This window comes from Hyaena hyaena, unplaced genomic scaffold, assembly GCF_003009895.1.
Source record: "Hyaena hyaena isolate Hyena2069 unplaced genomic scaffold, ASM300989v1 scaffold_120, whole genome shotgun sequence".
NCBI classification, from domain to species: domain Eukaryota; kingdom Metazoa; phylum Chordata; class Mammalia; order Carnivora; family Hyaenidae; genus Hyaena; species Hyaena hyaena.
This window is the reverse complement of record NW_024080752.1, coordinates 1933389-1960498: the sequence shown is the minus strand read 5'-3', so window position 1 is coordinate 1960498 and position 27110 is coordinate 1933389. Positions and strand designations below refer to the sequence as shown.

The 27110-nt window shown below is 38.6% G+C and overlaps 1 protein-coding gene across 2 annotated transcripts in view; it reads left to right on the top strand.

Moving 5' to 3' along the window:
• The window catches only part of AP4E1 (adaptor related protein complex 4 subunit epsilon 1), a 59508-nt gene extending 43591 nt beyond the window's left edge, over positions 1-15917 (top strand). For both annotated transcript variants that reach the window (XM_039237130.1, XM_039237131.1), the window contains 6 exons: positions 1141-1264; positions 4313-4571; positions 7684-8238; positions 9655-9845; positions 11594-11751; positions 12760-15917. In XM_039237130.1, the coding sequence (XP_039093061.1) occupies positions 1141-1264; positions 4313-4571; positions 7684-8238; positions 9655-9845; positions 11594-11751; positions 12760-12920 (1448 nt within the window). In that variant the 3' untranslated portion in view covers positions 12921-15917. The remainder of the gene's footprint in view (positions 1-1140; positions 1265-4312; positions 4572-7683; positions 8239-9654; positions 9846-11593; positions 11752-12759) is intronic.
• The last annotated feature ends 11193 nt before the right edge of the window (positions 15918-27110 follow it).

Here is a 27110-nt window from a genome sequence, read left to right as displayed (position 1 = left end):
AGTATTTGATTTCTTATCTGGCTCTATCGTTTTTCCTGTTTTTGTAATCCTGGTTAAGTTCATGGCAAACTCTGCCACAGTGTATGTATTTGTAAAATGAAAATAATAATTACAGAAGTTAACATTTATATTTTATAAGGCACTTTTTTATGATTTAAGGAGGTCCTTTATGGTATAATCCAGATAGTCCATAATGATATATATGCCAGTTGGGATTAGGTATAGCCACATAGCATGTTAGAAAACAAAACAATATAGGGCCTTATACAAGACAGAAGATTACTGCTCTTTTCCTTAAAGAAATTCCAGAAGCAGGCAGCCTAGCATTGATGATGGCTTCATGAATGTAAAGGAGGAAGGGAGAGAAGAAAGATGTTTTTATTTTTTTCCCCAGGAAGATTACTCCCAGAAGTTGTGCTCAGAATGTATGCATAATTTCATTGGCCAGAACTCAAGTTCATGGCAAAGGAGTCTGGAAATGTTATTTCTTTCTGGGTGGCCAGGTGCCTAGCTAAGAATCCAGGGTTCTATTACTTAGAAAGAAGAGGAAAATGGATATTGGCATCTGCTCCACCACAATATCAGAATGAATTTTTATGGCTCTGATTGAATTCATTTGGGTATACAGAGTCAAAAGAAGCCGAATCTGAATAAACCTTGTTCTTTATCAGTTAAGGGGAGATTTCACTTTGGGGGGTCCATTAGTCCATTTGGTATAGGGATGTGCCCAAGAGCATCTTGTTAAGCAAAAACGTGGCAAACTCTTCATTCATAGCTCATTAAACATTTTTCTCTGGGAGCAGCAACTTTTCAGTAGACCTGGTCTATCAGTTGTCTTTCCTAACTGGAAATTCCTAGATTAGCTTCTAAGGGAGGTGAAAAGATAAAAACGAAGTACTGTCTTTTATCAACTAATAGTGTGAAGACTGTAGTAGGCCTTCAACAAATCATATCATTTTTATTATTACTAGATTAGATCATCTCCTGCACCCCTTCCAGTTAAAAAAATTGTCATTGGATTCTAGTCTTCCATTATTTTATTTGAGTAGTGACTGGTAATTTTGATAACATCTCCTTTTTTCCCCCCTAACTTTTGCTTTGTTTTTAATATGAACTTCTGTTATTGTTTTAAAATTCTAGTTCTTAATTTTGAACCATATGGACTTTCCTTTTCTTCATCTGGCTTCACTGGACGACAGTCTCCTGCTGGCATTTCTCTTGGTTCAGATGTATCTGGGAATAGTGCAGAGACTGGGCTGAAAGAGTAAGTTCCTTACTTGTTAAAACTGAGAACATTAGAGGAGTATTTAAATACCTTTAAATGTAGAAGGATTCCTGAAAGCTAAATTGTCCGTAGGCTTTTGTTTCAGTTGTTCCTATATATTGCTTTCAAGGTGTTGATATTGTACAAGAGAACTTTTATTTTATTTTTTAATGTTTTTATTAATTTTTGAGAGAAAGAGGGAAAGAGCACAAGCAGGGGAGGGGCAGAGAAAGAGGGAGACAAAGAATCTGAAACAGGCACTGTCAGCACACAGAGCCTGATGTGGGGCTCCAGCTCACGGACTGTGAGATTGTGACCTGAGCCAGAATCAGACTCTCAGCTGATTGAGCCACCCAGGTGCCCCTGTATAAGAGGACTTTTAAGAGAGCTTGCTTACTTTCTTTTTTTTTTTTTTAATAGTTTATTGTCAAGTTGGTTTCCATATAACACCCAGTGCTCATCCCAAGTGCCCTCATTCTTATGCAATCTCTGGCAAACTGAGAATAAAGAACTAGCAAGCCCAGTTTAGAATTTCTTACCTTAACCCCTATTTGGGGTCTATCTCAAATGGGAATTTCTAGAGTCGAGTTAAAGTGTATCCCTAATCTTTTGAAGGTTGCTTGGCCAGAATTTACATCTTTGTTTGAATGATCTGATTAAAACAATACAAAGGTATATATACTACATAATATCATGAATTATATTATTGTTAAAATCCAGGCAAAGATGACACGTGTTTAAAACAATTCTTTTTCAGTAGGTTTCATATAAAAAAGCATATTTTGTGCTTTTATTCATTTTTCCTACTTTTTAGACTTTTAATATGTAATGCATGACAGAAAGTTTATGTTGATAATAGGCATATATGCAAATGAAATATGCAAGAAAATCTTTAAAGTAGTTTGAAACTCCTTTTAGGCTTATTTTTCCTCTTCTATTTCATCTGTTGTTGTGAATTGGATTCCCTGGGAAGTGCATTCCATGATGGAGTTTAGCATGCATAATATTAAGGCCGTGCCTTTGTGATCAACACCTGTGGAAGGAAGGAGAAAGAAGCAGGTTTGAGCAGAGAAGGAGGTTAAGATGCAATGCAGTGCTAACAGCAGCCTCCATTGACGCCATGGGGAGCTCTGAAGTTAGAGTGGTCCTTCTTCAGAGTTGACCTGAGTTAGACCCAAATGGGTGGTCAGGACTCTGGCCAGGACTTCTGTCCAACAATCACTGGGTGTGGGCTTTCCTGGGAAGGGATGTGATCTCAGGTGAGGTGGCTCTTTCCATCTGAGGCAATCCTGAAGAGCATTGTACTGCCAACAGTTCGGGCACCAAGTCCTTTATGGAAGGATGATCTGGATGGAACATCCCAGTGTCTGCCACACTGGCTTTTTGTTGCTGTTGTTGTTAAACTGATATTTAAGTAAGTTATTAGTAAAACTTGGGGTGTGTTGCCCATTTTTCTTATTAATTAACGGATATTTTTTGATAAACAGGGTTACAGAAACACTGTGGTCGTTTATGAATCCCTTTGAGTTCTTGTTGTTGAGCATCCTAGAGATGCTGGGGTTAATTTTAGTGGTTCCCATGACCACTTTTGGGTCTGCTCTTGCAGAGACAACCAGTTTTCTTCTAAGAGGTCTGGTGGATAAATAACAGTTTTATTTTAAAAATACTTTTTAGAAGGCTTTTTTGGTACATGAAAGGGAGAAATGAAGGTATTCGTAAAAGGAGCATTTAGCAGTGAAATTCACTGAGGAGGATTGGACTAATTCCTTATAGGGCATTCTTTATTAACACTCAAATTTTCTTTCAGCCAGTTGGTATTTAATAGTATTAGTTATTCACTCAGTATTAAGTGTAACCACCTGTCTGTTTTTGGCATAGTATAGAAAATCAAATTGATCATGAGTCCAACAAATTAGAAGAGAATAATAACTTGTACAGATAATTCTGAGGTTTTCTTTTAGATTCATTTTATTATCTATTTTGTAGTACAAATTTTAAAATGCTATTTTGGGCCGTGACAGGGACACTTAAATGAGCCAAGAGCAAAGGAGACAGAGTTCTTATACGAAAACAATAAAGGTTATCTTTGGCTGTTTCAGCCTGTACTTGGCGATTATCTTAGTCAGTACGAGTCACAGATGTAATAACTTTTGGGACAATAGTAGGTGAGTCCAAATCCTAATCACAGTTTCAAGTTCTTCATCTCCAGTTTAAAAGACTTATAATCTTCATGCTTTTTCAAAAAAATCTTTTTTCTTTTATAGATCAGACCTCATTTCATTTTAATAAAATTACATTTATAATAGCTGAATATGTAGCTAGTGTTCACATTAAGAAAACTTTTTAGATTAAATCCTATGAGTGGATTTGAATGATTTGGGGTTTTTTTTGCTTTTTTTTGTTTTTGCTTTCAACAGGATTTTATTTAAAGAATTTATTGGGTGGTTATAGCCAAGAAACTTAGAAAGTCATTTCTGACTTAAAGGTATTTTTTGAAAAGTCAGTGGAGCTAATTTGTAGTGGTTTTGGACAACTTATTCAAGCAATTAAGTGAAGATTAAATGATCTGAAATTTTTAAGTCTAGAGTTGTGTTGCCTTAAATCCTTTAGCTGGAGGGTGTGGGGATATTGGATGAAACTAAAATAACATCATGGGATCTAGGGTTTACTTCCTGACATAGAGAATATAATATGAAAGCTGTTTTTTGTTGTTGTTGGGGTTTTTTTTTTAATATTTTTATTTATTTCTAGGAGAGAGAGAGACAGCATGAGCAGGGGAGGGTCAGAGAGAGAGAGAGGGAGATACAGACTCTGAAATAGGCTCCAGGCTCTGAGCTGACAGCACAGAGCCCGATGTGGGGCTCGAACCCACGAATCGCGAGATCATGACCTAAGCGAAAGTCGGACGCTTAACCGACTAAGCCACCCAGGTGCCCCATATGAAAGCTGTTTTTAAGAGGTCATGGCAATAATGTGTTTTTAAAAATGTCTCAAAAAAGTAACTCTTTAGCATTTAAGTTGATTTGATTTCATTATTAATCTCCTTAGGACAAATAGTTTGAAGCTGGAAGGTGTAAAGAAATTGTGGGGGAAAGAGGGCTATCTTCCCAAGAAGGAAGGCAAAACTGGGGATGAAACTGAAGCTCCACCTGTTCCTCAAGAGAATATAATAATGGAGAGTGTAGACCAAACTATAATTAAAAAGGATCAGTCTCAAGTCCTTACCCAATCTAAAGAGGAGAAAGAAAAACAGCTGCTGGCATCATCATTATTTGTCGGGCTAGGATCAGAAAGTGCAATCAATTTGGTAAGTAGTCTGTTATATTCCTCTGAGAATTTTTGTCCCTGTCTTGTAAAAAAATCCTGGCTCTGTGAAAGCTCTTGGCTGTCATCTATATGCACAATGGGAATGGCTTCCCCAGCTCCAGAGCCACCAGTGACACACTTTATATATTCCTGAAAGAGAAATTCTAATTGGCTTAGCTTGAGTCAGGTGTTCTCTGTAGTCCCGTCAGCTGGAGCAAGGGTCAGGGTCCGAATAAAGTTACATATATGACCATGGGTATTACTCCCATGGGTGGATAGGACAGTTCTCAGTGGGAAGTATTGTCAATAACAATAGTTCAACAGTATTGATATGTCTTTGGGAAAAGTACTTCTCAAAATGGTATTTTTTAATAGTAGAAGAGAGGAATCAATTTAGATGTCTAACAGTAGGAAGATGGGCACATAAATTATATAAGCTCAGAATATTAGCAATTAAAAATGATAAATACTTCCTTGTAAAATAAAGAATACATGTGATATGTTAAGCAAAAAAGAATATAAAGATCTACTTATACTTTGTTTATAACTGTTAAGAAGATAAAAATGTATTGAGACTGAAAGGAATTACACAAGATGAAAATTATACTCAGGCATTATGATTATGATGGGTTTCAAAACTTTTTATGCTGATATGTTATTATCATAGGAAAGCAATGAAAAATTGGAATGAAGGATAGGTGCTGTTTTTGAGCGTCTGAGAATTCCATGTAATTTTCCATTTGGTGGACTGATGGACCTGCCTGGTACAAAATAGTGATTAGAGCTAGATTTTCTTCAGTTTTACATCATCCCAGTTTTTTCATCTTCCCTCTCCCCTGGTGGAATTTTTCTTCCATCCCTATAATACTCTTTGCCTGTTTTTTCCTCTCTTTTCAGCCCCTATTTCTATCAGACTCGAGATCCCCTCCTCAGAAAAAAAAAATTCAACCTGAAAGTTATAAATAAGTAATGTGTCTTAATGCTGTCTCAGTCAGCATTTGCAGTTCAGCAAAGTGACTTATCTTGGGTCTTGGAGATGTTCCAACTGGCTGTGGTAAGGGTACCAGTGAATGCCTGGCACTGAAGGGGCAAGTTCTCTGTGATCACAGTGCACCCAGGCTTATGGAACCCTGAATTGTGAGCCCCATAGCTGATGTCGAAGGATTCCTGCCCTTTGAACAATGTGCAAAGCTTTCAGCTAAACAGTCTTTCTCAAGAGAACATTCAGTGTGACAAATTCATTATCAGGTTTTTTTTGTGGTGGCCTTGAAATCAGAAATTTCAGTAGGATGTTTTTCCACTTAAGGTATGCTAACTCCTTTTTGCATCAATTTTTTAACATAATTCACTCTAAGGATCAAGGCTTTTTGTTTTTCTTCATCGTTGCTTTTTATTTTGTCTTCATTTTTATTATTTTTTAAGTTTTTATTTAAATTTAGTTAGTTAACATATAGAGTAATATTAGTTTCAGGTGTAGAATTTAGTGATTCACTGTTGGCCTACAACACCTGGTGCTCATTACAACAAGAGCCTTCCTTTATGCCCATCACTTATTTAACCCACTACCCTCTCTCCACCTCCCCTCCACCAACCCTCAGTTTGTTCTTTATAGCCAAGAGTCTGTTTCTTGATTTTATTCTCTCTTTTACTTTGATTTTTTAAGTGTTTATTTATTTTTGAGAGAGAGAGCGCACACGAGTAGGGGAAGGATGGAGAGAGAAAGAAAGACAGAATCCCAAGCAGGCTCCCGAGCTGCCAGTGCAGAGCCCGACATGGGGCTGGACCCACAAGTTGTGAGATCATGACCTGAGCTGAAACCAAGAATCAGACATCTAACCAGCTGAGCCACCCAGGCACCCCTCTTCTACCTTTATTTTTAAAACTCCTTTTCTCTGGGATAACAAATTCTAGGTTAACTGTTTCTTTTCTTTAAATATTAACATTAACCAAGATGTCACTCTAGTGTCCTGTGGCTTCTGTAGCTTCTGATAAACAGCAGAATAGACAGTATAGAAAAAAAAATTAAACATGGAGACAAAGTTATAGAAACTACCCAGAATGAAGCACAGAAAGGAGAAAAAAACAAATAAAAAACCTCAGAACATCAGTGACCTGATAGTGAACAGTGTAATAATATACGTCTAATTCGAGTCCCATGGTTACTTGGAAATGGAAGTCCTTCACCCACCCACTCATATTCATTTTTTGTGTTAGTAGAATTTTAGTTCCTCTTTGATGACTTCTGAATCGAAAGATAGGAGATATCTGCTGAAAGCTGGAAGAGATGTTGGGACTTGAGGGAGTGAGAGGGTATGACAGAGGGACTAGAATTCTGCTTAGCTGGAATCATGTGAAGGGCGGCCTCACTGTGTGAAAGCCCCCAGGAGGATGGAGATGTGGATTTAAAGTAGTGTCAATCTGCCTCCCTGATTCTAGACAACTTTGGGAGGCAAGGAGAATTGTGAGCTACCACTCCACTCTTCTTACATAGATTTGCAGACCACTCCCCAGGAGTATTGGCTCAAGGATGGCAAATTTGCCATTCCCATCGCTGGAATCTGTGGCAGACATCACTAGTCATTTCTTGCCTGATGTAGGTGTGTCAGTGACTGCCAGTTGGTTCTTGAGGGAAAATCTGTTTTTCTTTTTTTTTTTGACTTGTGGGCCATGAAATCATGATTATCATAGACAACTGAACAGAGTTTGAGCCATCTGTGTATTTGAGGATATCTTCTCTTCTACAGGACAACTCTGGAATCTCAAATAACGGCTAGGTTTCTCACTGTTCTTAATTTGTGCAATTCTTTACTCTAGCATTCTGAAATTGAACAAGTTTTTAGAATTGTTCACCAATGACTTTTTGACTTTCTTTTTTTGATGTTATGTATATTTAATGAGAAATAAGATTTAGCTAATAGTTCAAAGTGAGGTAACTGTCATAATTTTAGGTTTTAACATTTTATTCATCTCTGATTCTTTTGTTAATCTATGCTTTATACACAGACTCTTGACAAATTAGTAAATTGCTCATTTGAAATTATAGAAAAATGTTTAAAACTCATGACTGGTAGAATGGGTTTTTTAGATATTGTTATTATGTTTTATTTTTGCAGCTAGGAAAAGCAGATACCGTATCTCACAAGTTCAGAAGGAAATCAAAAGTCAAGGAAACCAAAAGTGGAGAAACAACCAGTGCTCAGAATATGCCCTGTTCTTACTTTAGCTCTTCGTCAGATATGACTTATGAAGATGATTATTATTTGGATACTTTGCAGGATAGAGGAGACAAAGAATTAAATAAGTTTTCTCTCAACTCAGAACTTTTAGATTCTGAGTCACTCACAGAACTGCCCTCGGTTGAGAAACTCTCCAGTTGCACGCAGTCTACACCTTCTTTGTTCACTGGTGATATGGAAGGTCTTCACTCTCCTCCATCCACTGCAGCCTCAGTTGCTAATGAAATCTCTTTAGCTTCTTCTTTGTTGGAAGAAACTTCTGAACACATGCATTCAGATCTTGTGGAGGTCTGTGATAATGAAACCATATCAGTGTCTTCCTACAAAATTTGGAAAGATGACTGTTTACTGGTGGTCTGGTCAGTTTCTAATAAGAGTGGTTTGGAATTGAAAAGTGCTAACTTAGAAATTTCACCTGCAGAAAATTTCAAGGTAAGACAACGAATGGTTCCTTATTTCTGCCTTGAAGGGATAATGCTTATTTAGTGTTTCTGTTCTTCGTTCTTCTGATGGTTTATAAATTTCATCAACATCGTTTCCTCTTTAGCAAAAAGACCCAAAGGTGTGACAGGTTTTTTTTTTATTATTTTGAGTAGGGACGAATTATTCAAAAGAGACAAGGGCACATAATAAAGATTTTCCAGCTATATTGGGGAAGGGCATAAATGTAAAGTGAGTTTTGACAGAGCACAGTAGTTAAGAATGTAGGCTCTTGACTCCGAATGCTTGGCTTTGAATCCTTCTTTTGCTACTTATTAGCTGTGTTACACGATCAGGTTATGTAACTGCTTTGTGGCTTTCAGTTTCCTCACATTTAAAATGAAGATATTAATAGTGTCTGCCTGTTACTGTGAGGAGTAAATGAGTTAATATCTGTAAAAATGCTTATAGCAGTACGTAGCACAAAGTAGGTGTCAGTGTGTTATTATTTTCAGTGTGTATTTTGTGTTTTTTGCTCTCTTTAAATGTCTCACAGAACGGAATGAATGAAGAATTCTTTCATTCTTCATTCTTGCCATAAACACTGAAACAAAGTTCTCAATTTAACAAAGCAGAACATGAAAGAGTAAGAATATTGAAGGATAATATTGTACACAGTCTGCTGCCTTTTTCTTTTATTGATTTATGTTAAGTGCTTGGGCATCAGTTCTGTTTCTTCCCTAGAGAATTGCCGTTTTGATTTCTGGAAATATGTCTAATTACGTTATTGTATAGGTGACCTTGCTGGAGTTATGAGATCTGTCCAGTAGATAGTTATTCACAAGACTGACCAATTTTTTCTATGAGCTAAAATGTGTTGAATGGGATATTACCTGAGCCACTGATGGGCAGAAGTTGACTCTTAAGTGTACCTTAGGACCACCGATGGAACTTAAAAAAACAAAACAGAACAAAGTCCAATCCAGTTAATTGGGCTCTACCCCCCATAGATTGAGTAAGGGTATACTGTAGTTGAGAAAAGAAGACGTGTGTGTGTGTGTGTGTGTGTGTGTGTTTTGGGTGTTTTTTGTTTTTGTTTTTGTTTTTTAACTCTCCTCGTTTTAAGATCTGGTGCTAGCCAGGATTGAGAACCAAAAGACACACGTTTAATAACCTTTTTGTTATTGTTAATTATACAGAGATTTTCACTGTAATTTGTCACATAACCTTTACATGTATACTATTTCTTGATTATCTGTGCTAGTGAATTTTTCTCAAGTGAAGTTGTCAGTCATTTTTATACTGTGGTTGTTACTAACATCTCAGAATAGTATGTTTTTGTATCACTTCAGTTAAGTAGAAAATTCGTATTCATATAATAGTCTGTATTGATCTTTTCCTCAATACTTTTATTACTTTTATTTACAGATCACTGAGCAACCTGGATGCTGCTTGCCTGTAATAGAAACAGAAAACATCAAAACCTTTCAATATAGTGTGCAGATGGAGAAACCTTTTACAGAAGGGAATCTTTCTGGTTTTATAAATTATCAAATGATGGATACTCATTCTGTTCAGCTTGAATTTTCTGTAAACTTATCACTATTAGATTTCATTAGGTAAATATTTTCTGAAATGTTAATTCAAGTTACTCATTCAGCAAATATTTATTAGGCCTTTTCTCTGGACAGAAGCACTCTGCTTGGCACCAGGGAGTATAATAATTCAAAGATAGATACAGTCCCTACCTTTAGGGAGAGTCCAGTCTAGGGAAGAGACATTGAAGAATCACATAAATGCATATGTAATTTTGAATTGTACTGTGAAGAGAAAGTAAATGGTACAATGAGTGATTATAATACGGGACCTGATTTAGATTGGGGTTGATCAGTAATTCTGGAAAACTTCTGAGAGAAAATAATATTAATGTTTAACTTGAAGTAACTTCAAAGATTCTGGGTGGCCTTTTTTTTTTTTTTAAAGCTTTTAAAGTTTCTCTCATTTATATTTCACTTACTTGATTAATTCTTTCATAAAGTCTACTAAGCTTTAGAGATCTGCAAGAAAATTACTCAGTTATTAAACTTTCATTAGAGATACAGTATTTAGCATTATACTAGGCACTAAGCCATGTTACCAAAATAATTGAAAACAACTTCTTTACTTTTCTACTCTCATTTAGTTTTATGAATACATTGTATTATATTCAAGTATTTTTTTTAAATGAAGGCTGCCTGAACCAAAAATGCAGAATGCCAATGAATATCTGTAAGATTTTTAACCTTCAAACATTTACTTGTGTTACACTGCTATAATTTTTGCCTACTCTTTAAAATCTTTTAGTAGGAACATGTCTCTCAGTCCATCAGAGTTTTTATGGTCTTGGTGCTGTATAACATAGAATCCAGCCTTCCAAAAACTTACACTCTCTTACTATAAAGATATATCCCATGGTGAGCATTAGTAACCTGAAGAAGCACAGTGTGTATAATTAACAGTTCTTCTGTGTGTGTAGTAGTAAAATCCTATGTATCTTTTAAAAATATTTCCCAATTATAAAATCAATGCATAATTATTACAAAACTTCAAATGCTATGGCAGAGTATAAGTAGAATATAAAAGTTCCCTGTAATTCCACCCTCAGAGACCCAGTGCTAACTATTTGATCTCAGTCTCATGAACCATTTTTAAAAATACATTTACTGGGGCGCCTGGGTGGCTTAGTCGGTTAAGCGTCCGACTTTCGCTTGGGTCGTGATCTCGCAGTTCGTGGGTTCGAGCCCCGCGTCGGGCTGTGTGCTGACTGCCAGCTCAGAGCCTGGAGCCTATTTCAGAGTCTGTGTCTCCCTCTCTCTCTGACCCTCCCCTGCTCACTCTGTCTCTCTCTCTCCTAGAAATAAGTAAAAAATATTAAAAAAAAATACATTTATTAAAATCCTTTTCTTAGTCTAACTTATATAAGGTGCCAGATCTTCATAATCATAGTCTATACATAATGTTGATAGTGTCTTGTTGTCCCTAAATTCAAAATATACATGAAAGAAAGTTTTATATTTGAGTGATTCATGAAATTACTTGGTAAAATTTTTTATAGCTTGGTAAAATTTTACTGAAATGACTAATGCTCACAAAAAGAATTGAGTGGCTTATTGGAAAGACATTACGCTTTAATAAAATCTTTTAGTATTTCCTCCGTTCAGAGGTTGATGGTAAGCATTCTAATTCTAATCATAGTCAATTTTAAAATAAATTTTGTGGGACTCAGATTTACAATGATTATGTTTTATCCCATGAGTCATTGGAAATGTATTTGTTTAGAATTAATTTCATTCTTTTGGACATATCTAATTTTAAAAATTATTTTCAGACCATTGAAAATCTCAACTGAAAACTTTGGCAAACTCTGGTTATCCTTCGCAAATGATGTGAAGCAAAATGTAAAAATGTCAGAATCTCAAGCTGCTCTGCCTTCTGCCCTAAAGACCCTGCAACAAAAACTAAGACTTCATGTTGTTGAAATTATAGGTTCGTAGAGTTGTGTTTATGGGGGCTTTCTCACAGTCAGAACACAAATCAACTTTCACAAGTATCAGATTTCTTAGAGCTATTATTTCCTGTTATGAATATCTTTCAAGTGAGTGTGTTGTTCCGACTTTATTGAAGAATTTTTTGTGTGGTAAAATGTAACAAAATCTGCCATTTTAACCCAGTTTTAACTGTATAGTTTATTGGCTTTAAGTACATCCGTGTTGTTGTGCAGCCATTGCCACCATCACTTCCAGGACTCTTTTCCTCTTGCCTAACTGAAACTCAGTGCCCTTTAAACACTAACTCCTCATCCCCCCTCCCTCCCCAGCTCCTGATAACCACCATTCTGGTTTCTGTCTCTCTGAATTCAACTACTGTAGGGACCTCATATAAGCAGAGTCATGCAATATTTGTCCTTTTTTGACTAGCTTATTTCTTCAAGGTTCATTCATGTGTAGCATATGTCAAAATTTCCTTCCTTTTGCAGCCTGAATACTATTCCTTATATGAATGTACCACATTTTGTTTATCAGTTCATCTGTTGATGAACACTTGGGTTGCTTCCACCTTTTGGCTATTGTGAAAAATGATGCTGTGAGTGTGGGTGTACACGTACCTGTGTTTGAGTCCCTGCCTTTCAGTTCTTTTGGTTATATACCCAGAAGTAGACTTTCTGGATCATTTGGTAATTTTTAATTAATTTTTAGAGAAACTGCCATATTGTTTTCCCCAGCGTCTACACTATTTACATTCCTACCAGCACTGCCCAAAGGTTCCAATTTCTCCACATTCTCATCAACAGTTGTTTTATGTATATGAGTGTGGGTGTGGGTGTGTGTGTATCTCATAGTAGTAGCTCCTTGTGATTTTAATTTCCATTTCCTTACTGATCAGTGATGTTGAATATCTTTTCATGTGCTTCTTGGTCATTTGTCTATCTTTTTGTAGAAATGTCTGTTTAAGTCCTTTTGTCTTAAAGAATTTTTAATTTTTGTTTTCTCGTAGGCCACGAAGGGCTTTTGGCCTGTCAGCTGCTCCCATCCATTCCCTGCTTGGTGCATTTTCGAGTTTATGGTGATGTATTAGCCCTATGGTTCCGATCCTCTTGCTCTACTCTTCCTGACTATTTACTGTATCAGTGTCAAAAGGTGATGGAGGGATCCTAGCAGAAGCTCTGCTTTTATTTTACTCCATCCAAATAAATGGTTTACATAGCTAAACTTACTTTACCAAAGTAAAAAGAACTCATGGTACTTCTAATGAAAACGGGGATTATTGCAAGCTGTGGTTTTATGTGTTTTCCTTATGAATCCTGATCAAGAGAGATCCCTAAGAAACTGTATCCTTAACATTTTACTCAGGATTGTACAGTATGTTTGTGTCCCACAAAAGTGACAGGAACTAATGTTATAAACTGCTAATGATTTATATGTCACTTAGTGTAGAGGGACTGAAAATATTTATTTTGTTATAAATAATTTTATAGCAAATTTACTCTACTGCTAGCTGATTTGTAGTAAAGCCAAGTCTCTGTTCTCTGCATTAGTGGAGGGGGGTGGGGGGAGGAGACATGGCATTGATCATCCCAAACCTAATTTGTATTTGGCTTTGGAATGCAGAGTAAGCTTTTTGATAGGGAAGTCATTACTTTCAATTATGTTTTGCTTGGATCAGTGTTGAAATAAATTGGCACAGCACACACTAACAGTTCAGGAGATCCATGAGCATGCTGGATTTTGGGGGGATTCGATTTGTGATATAGTTTTTGTTGTAGATAACTTGTTACACACAATTGCAGGTAATTTGGCTACAGAATTTGTCTGTTTTCCACTTGAATTTATTTTTTAAATTCAAAATGAATCACTGTATTCTTATTTTAAAAACCCAGAGCCATTTACAAAGTGTTGTCATATAGAAACACAACCCATAAGAGCACAGAGTACTAAAACAAACAGATATAAGAGAACCGTTTAGTTATGGCAAATATCTTAGTTACCATTTAGGTCCTTTGGACAGACTAAATTTTGTGAGTGTAAATGGCAAAACTGTCTTTCCTGGCTTTTGAATCTGCTAATACTTAATGGATACAACCAAAGCAGTGACTGATTAAGTATACCATATAGGTTCTTCAGTAAGATACATCATTTTCATGTTATAATTGTGCCTTTATGGCCTACGTCAGAATTCTTGTCAGTAAAAAGAGGTTAGGCCTAATATGAATGATGGACTACAATCTTGAGATTGTGTGTTAAAGTTAAAAACTGAAATAGTAAGTATTTTATAAAATCTTATGGTGCTGTGGAAAATATTTATTATTTCACTTTTTCTGACACTTCACCGTGGAGACTGTTCAGGTAATGCAGTTTTAAGTCATTGCAGTTAATACTCTGGTTAATTGTACTGTTTATCACCTAGGTGTGGAATTCTGGTTTAAATTATCTCAGTAATCATAACTGAGGAAGATACTAAAGGGATTTCCTAGAGCTAATAGGTTTTATTAGTTTTTTGTGTCTAGCATTTTTCTCCATAAAACCAAAAGCACTATTTTTAAAAATTAATTTTAAAGTTACTCATTTTTTAAAATGTCACTTCTTGTTAATTTCATGTTTTTAGTAACATACTGTAAAACCTTGCTATGAAAGCATTGATAAGTGACTAGAGTTTCCTGAGTAGGTTTCTCCTTTTGAATAGAAGGTCAGATTCATCTTCATGCTCCCAGCAGGGTCATGGTGAAGGGAATGAACTATCTGGGGTGTGATGGACACTGGTGGCCAGACTTACCAGCTTCTTGATTTCTACCTCTGTCAACAGCACCCCTCTCCTCCAACCCGATTCTGCTGTTACTCTGACAAAGAATTAGGAAGTACCTTCTTACTCTGTAGAGAAATACAGTGTGTGGCAAAGGAGGTGCTCCAATTTTTTGTGTGTACTTACCTCTGTGTGTGTGCATGATCAGCAAGGCTAGGCTGAGTATGGAGTGGTGGGTGTAAGATGCCCAGCAAGCAGATGGATGACTGTCTAGGAGATTGCAGTGGGCTACTCTGCTTCTTTGTTAACAGGCTGTTCATGAATAGCAGCAGCAGTTGTCATGAAAGACATGGCTTGGCCAACGGAGCTGTTTGATGGTGGGAGATGTATAATGTAGGTTAGGGCCCGGAGTATCAGTTTAGTCTGTCAAAGGGAACATAGTGTCACTTTTGTTCTTTCTGAACTCACTAAATAAAAAGTAGAGTAACGGAGTTTCCACTGAAACATTTAGTAGAATGTTTACAATTTTTAAAATTTTTATTGTTTTAAAAACAACAGTAGGAAAGAGTAAATTTTAAAGAACTTTAGAGCTGGATATGCTCTGCCTAAGTTAATTCAGTGCTTTATGTTCTAAACCAGGCATCACCAACCCTTTTTGCATTGCAGGAAGACGTGACTGTAAAGTAGGGAGCATGATTTTTGTGGGCAGATGATCCTCTTTCCCTTACGGTCATGGTTTAGTCAAGTGAAGGGGCAGCATCGGAAGTAGAGCTGTGGTGGGGATGCCCAGCGTGTGAGTTCTGTGCCAGGCACCTTCACTGAGAGTGCAGGCGGCGGCAGGTGTGACTCTGCGGGAGGGTAAAGGGCAGACACAAAGCCTTAAGAGCAGGTGAAGGAAGAAGGATCAGGCTCCCACCAGAGTAGTCCCTGTGGAGGCGGGCAGATGGGGCTCGGGGGAAAGTGGGGCCCCGAGGAAGGGTCCTTCTGAAGAGAGGGCAGGTGGAAGCATTTACCTAGTGCTAATGTGCCAAGCGTGTCCACACAGCATGTGCTGTGCAGAGGAGCACCATTTAAACAGTAACCTGCAATCCTCTATCAAAAACAGTTGTGCTGAAAATGCAGTATTGTATTTTTTTTCCTTTATTTTGTTTCATGTCAGTAATATTGTAAAATACTGAGTTCTTTGTCTTTTTTATGGATGAATGTGGTCTTTGTCTCATAATTGTGAGCCACTGAAAGTGCACTGAACCTATTCACATGTCTTTAAGGTGTTTTGCTGCATTAAAATTTTAGGAGGGAAAAATGCAAGTGAGAATAACAGCCTAAGAGGCATTAATGACTTTATTTTGGAGTTGAATTCTGTAATTTGAAAAAAAAATTCAGCTAAATATGTAATAAATACAAAATGATCTATATTGTTCTTTAGTGTGTATATTCTTTATTATCTAAACAGCTAATAAGTTGTACTATTCAGTAATTTGTTAGTGTTAGTGAAAAGGAGCAGAAGCAACTGGAATGGGATGAAAAGAGTGATTTACTCACTGCCGAAAAGAATCTGGCCTCACTGGTTAAAAGTAAAGATACTGCTGTTGCTGTGTGACATTCTGTGAGAACTTTGTGGGCTTCATACAGGTTAGAGCATGGATTCATTCTCAGGTGTGTGTCCACACCCCCTGCTTGTATCCTAGCCTGACCAGAGCATTCAGAGAAGTGCTTTTTTTCCAGGATGCCCTCTCCTTATAGCCACCTCAAGCTGCAAGAAACACAGTAAGTTGAATAGTGACCTAGTGACCAAATGCTCTGAGTCTCTGTCTCTATGTGTGTATCCTAAAACACAAAACTAGATCAGAAATGGCATTTAAGTCTCACAGATTTATGCCTACTATTGGCTATAAAATGTGGCAGGCAAAAAGTTCTGAGACTTGAAGCCCCATCTTTGGGACACTGATGGTAAAGGAGGTTTAAATGCACACCCACTGCAGTAATTGACAAGAAGGGACTCTTAAAGGGAGGGATGGCCTGCTGCCAAACCTGGTGGTCAGGGTTAACGATTATATGAAAGTTACTTATTTATGTGTGTGCATAATGAAAGACTGTGAGCTTTTTATGGTTAAGAACCATGCATATATTCTATCCTATGTTCCTTTGCCTGATGTGTAATAGACACTCAGTAATAGGGACTCAGCTTACTGAATGAATGTCTAAAAAGACTTGTCCCCTCAAAGTAAATAATCTGAGACCGGGTAATATCCAGAGAATGACTTTAGCAATCGTGTGGCTCTCCTAGAAGTAAAGAAAAGTGATCAGTTCTAGTTTCTAGATATAAGTGAGCAGAAAGGGGTTCTGGTGAAAATAGCTTGTTCTAGTTTCTACCAGGTGGAAGCGAGGAAGCATGACTGCTTGATGAGACCTTTACCAGCCTGAAGGTTAGTCCTATGAGAAGTTGCCATGCCATTTAAGAGATCTCTCTGCAGATACAGTGTGATTACAGACAGATACTATGACTTGGAGGAGGAGGACCTTTCTGTGTTAATGGCAGATGTTCATGAAGTTTTCATGATCTAAAAGAACTGGTTTTAGAGGACAGAAAGCAGTCAACATTTGACTAGTGAAGCTAAAGATAGAGAGCTAATGAATGTGAGAAGGCAGATTTACTAGCTAAGCTAGTATTACATGTTTCTTGGGAAGAGTGAGCACTTTGATAATGGGAGGGACAGCTATACATTCATAAGGCCAACAGCATCAGGAAAGTGGGGAAAGATCAGGTGTGAATAAAGCAGCAGCAAGCAGAATTACTTAAGAGGAAATGTGTTTCATATGCATCATGCAAGAAACTTTATGGTAGATGCATGGATCCAAGACAGGAGGGTCCAGAGAACCCTGAGAACTTAAAGATTGTGAGCTGGATACAGGAAGGATGGGCCTGGGCATAGGGGAAAGACAGATGATGTCAAACACCATGAGTTTCCTAGAGCTTCTGTAATGCTGCAAATGTAGTGAGTTCTTTTAAGTGGTTGCAGCTAGATTGTGGGCTTCTTTCCAAGAGAGGAATCAATTTTCTTTAGTTATTTTAAACTATTTTCCTAAGTGGATGAGTACTTTTCCTTCCCTAAAGCATACTGCCAATACTACTAAATAGCTGACCTTAGAAGTTTTTCCCTAATGAGGTCTGGCAGGACATGTGCTAAATGGATGGAGACTAGAGCCCAGAGATTTTTTTTTTTTTGTATTTCAGTGAGAGAAAAGTACTTGGAAATCCGTTTAATTGCATGACTCCATCCTTTATATTGTGTGACAAGTAGGAAGTAACAGAAGCAAGGTGTGATACATTCTTGGGGAAAGGTGTTTGGTCTGAATTGCCACTATATAATTTAATGAATAAGGTCAAAACCAGTGACTGCAACAAGCTGGTCCCCACTGGTGATCAAGGTATAAGACCTGATAGATCCAAGTTAAGAATTTATTTTTTCATCTTAGTTGACTGATGAATAGTTGCTGGGGTTAAACTGAAGAGTTATGGTGAGCTATGGGAAAAACGAAGTGATTTGGACCCAAATATTGGACCAGTCTTCATCTACAGAAGTGATAAGTGTCTTTTGTTATTCATAAAAAGCCTTTCTGAGCACATCTGAGTCCATGCTCATAAAGTGACTTACAGTGGCATCCCTACAGAGCCTCAGGTCAGGGTTGCTCACCAGAAAGACCCAAGTTGGAACTTTCAGCCCTACTCACCTACCTCTGGGAAGGGAAAAAGGAGAGGCAGGGTGGCTGGAGATTAAATTCTAGAAAAACTTTTAAGTAGGATTGATGGACTTCCATGTGGGTGAAGCACCCCAGTTCCACGGGGACAGAACTTCCTGTGCTCAGAATCCTTTTGGACTTCGCCTCATGTACATCTGCATCTGGCTGTTCTTGAAATGTGGCCAGTCAGAATTGAGATGTGTTTTAAGTATAAATAGTGGATTTCAAAGATTTTGTGCAAAAGTAAAATATTATTACATATTAAGCATATTGAAATTGTATTTTAGATATATGAGACCAAATAAAGTAATTAGCAAAATTAATTTTACCTGTTTATTTTTAATGTGGCTATGAGAAAATTTAAGCTTTGTATGTGATTACATTATGTTTCTGTTGGACAGCTCTGCCTTGGATCTAACTTTCAACTAAGATCTCAATTTATAGCCTTATAAAGGCCAAATCTAGAAAAAACAGTGATTATTTTATCCCTTGCTTGCTGCTACTTCTGATATTAAATCCATTATTCTTAAACTTCAATGGCAATTCAGAGAGAATTAAATCTTAAAATGGAGAATTTTCCTCCACTTCTGGAAGAATTTGATTACTGATTCTCCTTCCTGTGTCTAATTCATCTTTGTCTAAACTACTGTTAATGTGTTCTTCAATTCATGTATAATATTTTTGAATCTTCAGAAGTTCCACTGGATTTTTTTTATATCTTCAATTTCTTCACCATGGTCATGTTTTTTGTATTTTTTTCAACCCAGAGTATATTTTTAATTTTTAATGGCTGTTGTCATGTCCCTGTTGGCTTATTCTGGCATTTTTGTCATGTCTCTTTCTTTCTCTAAAATAAAAAAATAGTGGGGGTGTGGGAAAATAGGTTCTACTCACATAAATAGATTAGGAAAAAGCTTAGGGCAGAAAGCTGCCACCATGGGGCAAAAATGCCTGAGGTTAGCTATCGAGATATTGTAACGGGATCACGAGTAACTTGTTATATCACCTGCAGGAAAGTACTTTCCCTCTGACACCAGTATCACAAACTCCACTTAACCCCCAGACACTTTGCTTCTCACACACACAAGTTAATGATTATTGTCTGATTGTTTTCTTCATGTTCACCACATGTGTAAGATCTTGTTTTCTTCACGTTCAGCATGTGGGTAATATCTTGTGAGCTCAATAAATACAGAGACAAAGACTCTGTTTGTGGTTCTTGTCTCCTCCCAGATGTTAGATTCTCTGGATGAAGAGAGAACTCCAGACTCGTAGTCTGTGCCTGTGAGGGGCAGAGGGAGCTAGAATGAGAATCTTAAGCAGCCTCCATGCTCTGCGTGGAGCCTGATATGGGGCTCAATCCCACAATCCTGGGGTTACAACCTGAGCTGAAATAAGAGTCAGACGCTCAACTGACTGAGACACCCAGGCTTCCCTCTTTGTTTCTACCGATTGCATTTTCTCCTGGTTATCAGTTGTATTTTCCTGCCTTTTTGCTTGCCTGGTAATGTTTTACTAGATGCCATTGTGAATTTTACCTTGTTGGGTGCCAGATTTTACTTTGTTCTTTTAAATACTGTTGGTGTGTGTTCTGGTACAAAGTTGCTTGGAATCAGTTTGATCCTTTCAACACTTGCTTTTAAGATTTAAAAAAAAATTTTTATTTTAGAGAGCGGGAGGGGCAGAGGTAAAGAGAGAATCTTAAGCAGGGTCCATGCCCAGCGTGGAGTCCCACACATGGCTCTATCCCAGGACCCTGGGATCATGACCTGAGCTGAAATCAAGAGTCAGTCACTCAATCAACTGAGCCACCCAGGCACCCCTTTACTTGCCTTTAAGTTACATTAGGTTGAGTACAGAGCAGTTCTTTAGAGTTGATTTATCCCCATTAAGGCAACACCCTTCTGAGGATACTACCTTTCTCATGAGGGCACTTTGGCTGGTAAAAAACTATTTCCATCCCAAATTCTAGCCATCTTTGCCTTGCTGATCTCTTAGGGCTTCTCCTTCCCTATCCTGTGCCCTGGAAACTGCCTCCAGGCAGTAAGTTGGGACAATCACTGGGCTTGCCTTATTCATACCTCCCTTCTCTCTGGGAAATCATTCTTGTCCTGGCTGGTTTTCAGTGCCTAAAAATTATGATTTCATAGAATCTCTCCAGTTTCCCAGTTATCTAAGGCAGGAGGGTAAATCTAGCCCTTGTTGTTCTTGGTCAGAAGTAGTACCTTAACTAGGTTTTAATTTTATGAAGGACACGTTCCTACCCTATTCTAAGAATTCCTGAGGCATTTGATCAAATTCACTATAGAATTTGGAAGGAAGAAGCACATTTCACTCTGTGTAGACATGGAACCAGAACACTCCTGTGTGTGTTTTAGGTTTGGCCAGGTTATTAAAGATCGTGTTCCTACCAACAGGGGATGTCATTAGCATTAAGAGGAAGAACTCCTTACTGTGGCTGCTAAGTACTGGTTAAGAAAGTGGAGTGGAATAGAAGAGGATCTTAAATCTTGCCATCATTGTGAAGCCTCTGAAGATTTGTCCGCAGACACAGCCCGTACAGGCCTGGAGGGCACCAGCCTCAGCCTCTGCCTGGAGCAGCCCCAGGCAGAGCTCTCTGTGGTAGGCCAGCCCGAGCTGACCTCTCTACAGTCCTGGGAGTGGTATTTGGGAATGTTCTTTGTGGGAGAATACTGCAGACTTTGAACTGCTGATTTGTCTGGGGAGGGTGGGCAGGCGAGAGGGTTATTGTTTCTGTGGACATTGAACTTCTAAATGAAAATGTCAGTTCACGGACTCTCCAACAGAGTCGCCCCTCCCACCCTCTTCTTTTGGATTTCAAGGGCCTAAGTCAGTGAAGTAGGACATCCCTCAAGAGTTGCCCCTGTGATGCCATGGATCTTAACAGTCCTGGCAGTTTTCTGTGTTAGACACCTACATTTTTTAAACAAAGTGATTCTCAACTAAAATCTTGGTTTAAGAAGTACTATTACTTGTCTGAGTTGCTTGTGTTGAAGTTAAGTACAGAGTTGTTGCAGGTGGGTCCTTTGTGCACAGAAGATCAGGAATGGCACCTGCCCTCCCTTTTCTAAGATCAGGACAGATGTTGCAATCTCTTGCTCCTGCCCCTCGACTCAAGACTCAGCTTCAGAATCCTTCCTACCATAGCACTTTAGGCATCTACTACTAGTTAACCTGAGTTGCCACTCAAATTAAGTCTATTTGTCCCCTCTGTCTTAAGTAGTATGTACTTGACAATAACCTCCTTCACATTAGGGGATTCCTAGCTTGTAGACTGCAAGTACCTCTCACTTTACCTCGTCATATGATTTATCTCCTATCCACAGTGACTGTCTAACCCCAGTTAAATCCAAAAGACCTCCAAGGAAAAGTAATTTGCCATCACAACAGCAAGGTAACATTTATTGAGCATCACTGGGTCACATTGCAAACAGTATTATGTAGTTAATCTCCTATTTTACTGATGAAGAAACTGAGGCTCAGAGAGCTGAAGTGACTTGCCTGAGGTCACAAAGATACCTCGCAATAGATTTAGGACTTTAGGGATTTTATGAGTGCCCTTGAACGTCCTCTGCCTATTTTCTTATTTCCTTTTTCCTTTTCTTCTTCTACACCTTGTGGCTTTGGTGAGGAGCAGCTGGCCCCTTGGGAGTTGTGCCAGTTAGAGGGTGCCAGAACTTGTTTGAGCAGATTGACAAGCCTGTCACAGGGAGGGATTTTATCTTGAGAAAGACATACTTTGCTTTTTCTTTTTTTGATTACTTCCAGATTTAAAGCCATTCTGAATGTTCAAAGCCCACCTAGTCCAAAGACAATGAAGAAATGACAGTAATTTGTTTTTATTTTAATTTGACAATTAGGTCAGTAAATTAAATAATGCTGTGATTATTTTCTTTAATTGAAGCAGGTAATTATAAAGCCAGAGGAAAGCCGTTTTCAACAAGTTAACCATTGATGACTGATACTGTTTTTATTGTTTTGTATTGGAAAACAGTCACCACCTAAAATACATGATAAGCAGGTTAATCCAGTGTACATATACAGATATACACAGAGGTACATATATAATTATTTAATTATATAAACATGTTTGAAGTTAACTATTTTATTTATATATGTGAAAGATCTTTTTAAAAATTATTTCAGCCACATCAACTTTTTTTTTTTTTTTTTTACAAATTGTTTATTGTCAAGTTGGTTTCCATATAACACCCAGTGCTCATCCCCACAAGTGCCCTCCTCCATGCCCATCTCCCCCCTTTCCCCACACCCATCAGTCCTCAGTTTGTTCTCACCGTTCAAGAGTCTCTCATGGTTTGAGGAGGACCCTCTTAGTATAATTCCTCAGCCCAGCACAGTGTCGTGTAGAATCAGCAGACCGCCAGCTCCTGTCTGCAGTGCTGGGAGCAAGCCCAGGGCCGCAGGACCAGAGTTCAGGCGGTGTACGTCTGGGGACGGGCCAGCTGACTGAGGCCTAATGTGAGGCTTTACTGGCTGGTCCAGGAGGCCATAGCTGCCATTCCCAGAAGCGCAGAGAAGAGGGGGCAAGCCCGATCATCATGCCAGGCTTCTCATGGTTCTCCCGCCTCACATTTTCTAGCGACATTATCCCTGAAGGACTGGGGCTGCAGGAACAGAGAATACCTTTGACAAAAAGTGGTGATCTTTCTTCCCTTTTTTCCTTCCTTTCTTTTATAGGTCGGTCATGGTGCTAGGTCCTGGAGAATGAGATCGGGTCCTTGTCCTTGGGGAATTCTCGATTTGGGGAACTATCTGGGTGGCAGAGTGCAGTGAGGGTGTGGACATAGGTATCTGTAGGAGCCTGCAAGGTGTTCAGAAGGGACCTTCTCCCAGTTAGAGAGTATAGTGTCTTGGTCCTCAGGATACAAAGGAGCTGTTACCTGTTACTCTGGATTATTTTTTTTTAGTTTATTATTTTTGAGAGCGAGAGCAAGAAGAGAAACAGAGGAGGGGCAGAGAGGAGAGAGAATCCCAACCAGGCTCCATGCTGTCAGCACAGAACCAGATGCAAGGTTCAAACTCATGAACTGTGAGGTCATGACCTGAGCCAAAATCAAGAGTTGGATACTTGGGGTGCCTGGGTGGCTTAGTCGGTTGGGTGTCTGACTTCAGCTCAGGTCATGATCTCACTGTTCATGGGTTCGAGCCCCACATCAGGCTCTGTGCTGACAGCTAGCTCAGAGCCTGCAGCCTGCTTCGGATTCTGTATCACCCTCTCTTTCTGGCCCTCCCTTGCTCATGCTGCCTCTCTCTCTCTCTCTCTCTCTCTCTCTCTCAGAAATCAATAAAAACATTAAAAAAAGAAAAAAAGAAGAGTTGGATGCTTAACTGACTGAACCACACAGGTGCCCTGTTCTAGATTATTTCTAAGTAGGGTGACCATGTAATTTATAGTGGAAACTAAGATCCTTTTGAAAGTGAATGAGTGCTTTATATATAATTTAAATTATAAAATTTTTGACATACTCATTGATCAATAAATTGGCTGATTATATTGGTGGATTAATAAAATAAAAAGTTTTTCCAATAAATTTTTGGAAAAATATAAATGTTTATATCAAAGCAAAAGTTAATTTCTTAATTATATGATTATTAAAAGATTAACATAAGCAGAATTTTTTTTTGTTGTAACATATTCACATTTCTTAGCCATTTCTGTCCCCAAAAGATGTCACAGGTATTTTCCTGAAGAATGCATTAAAAGATTTATTTCTTTCTTAAAATTTCCTGCAATCATCATCAGTTGCATTCTGTAGTTCATGGGGCTCAAACCCATGAACTGTGAGATCATGACCTGAGCTGAAATCAAGAGTCAGACGCTCCACTGACTGAACCATCCAGGTGTCCCCTGTCTGGCTTCTTTCACTTAGCTTAATGTATCCAAGGTTCATTCATGTTGTAGCATTTGACACTACTACATTCCTTCTTATGGCCAGATAGTATCCCTCTGTATGGATATACTGCATTTGTTTATCATCTCCAGTTGATAAACATTTGGATTGTTTCCACATTTTGGCTGTTATGAATAATGCTACTATGAACATTTGTGAACAGATTTTTATGAGAATACATTTGGGTATATATCTAGGAGTGGAATTGCTGGGTCATGAGGTAACTCCTTGTTGAACTTTTTGAGGAACTACCACACTGTTTCCCACAGTGGTAGCACCATTTTACATTCCCTCCATCGATGTGTGAGAGTCAAGGCGGCCCAAGATGGGACACGCTACAACCTAAGAAACCACTCTTTACCCAGGCAAGTGACAGTGACTGCACCCACTTATATATGCAGCCCTGGTGGCCTCCCACCAGGGTCAGCCTTCTCTTAAACAGCCATCCAGAAATTCCTCAGAGGAAAGAATAATGTCAAACAAAGTGACTACAGTGAAGGACTCTTCTAAAGCCCTAAAAGCTGCCATTACCCAAAATAGGCATCCCACACATTCATTTATGACTTGCCATAAATACCAGCACTAGCAATATTATCTTCATATGAGGAGTTGATTTCATAGCACTTTAGAAAGTTACAGCATCATAAATAATCTATGAATATGTTATTTCATCTGCTCTCAGAATTTGCTCCAACAGAGTTCTGGCCAATTTTAGAAGTTTCCATGTAAATATATAAATAAAACGGTAAGAAGAACATGAAAATTGAACAAAACGAGGCCAAGTATCACATTTAATCCACAAATATTATGAAAGAATATGAAATTGTTTTATGGGTGGCTAAAGTAAGCCTGTTTGGTGGGGAGGAGATGACATGTGTATTGCCACTAGTCCAAAAAGGAAGGATGCCTAATAGGGAAGCAAGCCTCTTTCTTTAGAGCCTCTTTTTCTCTAGTTAATGCTGTACAGTGTTATAAATGATTTGGTGCTGTCCTAAGCACATTTATGTATGTATACATTTATACTGACATTTTTAAGAATAACAAAGGGCAGCTTAGGTGGCTCAGTCCATTAAGCGTCCGACTCTTGATTTTGGCTCAGGTCACGGTCTCACGGTTCATGGGTTCAAGCCCCACATCAGGCTCTGCACTGGCAGCATGGATCCTGCTTGGGATTCTCTCTTTTCCTGTCTCTCTGCCCCTCCCTCTCTTTCTCTTAAAACAAATAAGTAAACATAAAAAATAGTTATTTAAAAAAAAAAAAGAATAACAGAAAATACTATTTTACGACACTTAATGCCCTGTGACACATCTGGAAGTGTGCCTTAAGAGAAAATTAATTCTGAAATGGAGTTGATTTCCATCAATTGTCACTAAAAGTTATTCAGGTGAAAATGAACAGTTTGAGCTTGACTCTACAAAGGTGTTAATTAAGAGCACAATTATGGGGGCGCCTGGGTGGCTCAGTCAGTTAAGTGTTTGACTCCGGCTCGGGTCATGATCTCATGGTTTGTGAGTTCGAGCCCCATGTTGGGCTCTGTGCTGACAGCTCAGAGCCTGGAGCCTGCTTCGGGTTCTATGTCTCTCTCTCTCTGCTCCTCCCCTGCTTACCATCTGTCTCTCTCTCTCTCTCTCAAAAATAAATAAATGTTAAATTTTTTTAAGAAAAGAGAACAATTATGGAAATAGGTTAACAGTTATTGATCATTCCAGTTTTCTTAAAAGATAGGCCTACGGTGTGATCTGTGATTCTTCTTTCCTGGAGTCTGGAATTCTCTCCTGCTTTCCTTTCCCAGCTGCTTGAGATTCTCTGGAAGAACTTGATGCTGTTGATTCCCAGATATTCTGCAGGTTTGGCGCAGGCAGATTTCAGGCTGAGGTGGTTCAAGCCTAGTACTCGGGACCCAGTGGGGAGGGTTTGGCTGCTGTTTGAATGTCCATGTTGTGTAGGTAGATTGGTGATGGAAGTTAAAACATCACTGCTTAGTGGTTTGCTGGCAGCTCCCTTCCTCCAGACTTCCTCTCAAAGGCTCCAAGTGGACTCCGTATTATTTCCAGGAAGGTATGGAAGTGGAGGTAGCAAAGGGTATTGCTTTGGAGAAAACCTGGGGCTAAGAGGAATGCCTCAGTCTGGAAAACTTGGTTCTCTCTCCTCCTGAGACTGCTGTTTATAAGGGCAGGACATTTGGCTCTGCCATCTTATCTGCTGCGGAAGTAAGCAGCAACTAAGGGGGATTGAAAAAAAAATCTAATGTTCACTGTATCATAAAAGAAACACACTATATCGTATATCTCACCATTTCTTTATATTTATTTTTTTGTAACAGTATAGTTCAAGGCCCACTTTGGATAGTGAATACCAGCTATCAATACCTTTTCATTGCCCTCTGCTGGAGATTTTTTCTCTCTTCCTATTTTCATTGGAAATTCAACAAGGTCTGGGCCCTTTTACAAAGCATAAATGGGGGTTATATAGGAAGAGGACGGAGTTAGGAACGGTCACAAGTAAAACACACCCAACAGGTAAGGGGGGGAGGGAAACACACCAAATATTCAGGAAGGTTCGAAGACTGCAAGTGAGGCACAGTGAGCTTTTTTATAGAACCCGGTGGAACTCAAGGAACCATCTCTGAGATAAACACCCTTATTCAAATGCCACAGACACACTGTTTCCCTAAACAGAGAGACTTGAGCCCTAGCAGTTTTTATGCTGCAGCAAAAGATTTGGGTCAGAACCAAAGTTTTAAAGACTTTATTGAAGAAGTTCAAAGATTCATTGGCCAGCAGCCAAGTGTGGTCTGATTTGTTTGCATTTCCTCTGGGAACTTGCAGGCAAGTGAGGAATTGGCCAGCCACAACCAAGAGGGTCACTCACTCCCCTGTGGGTCTTTTCTTCCTGGCATTTACGATGTGGGGGAGGGGAGTCAGGAGGAATCC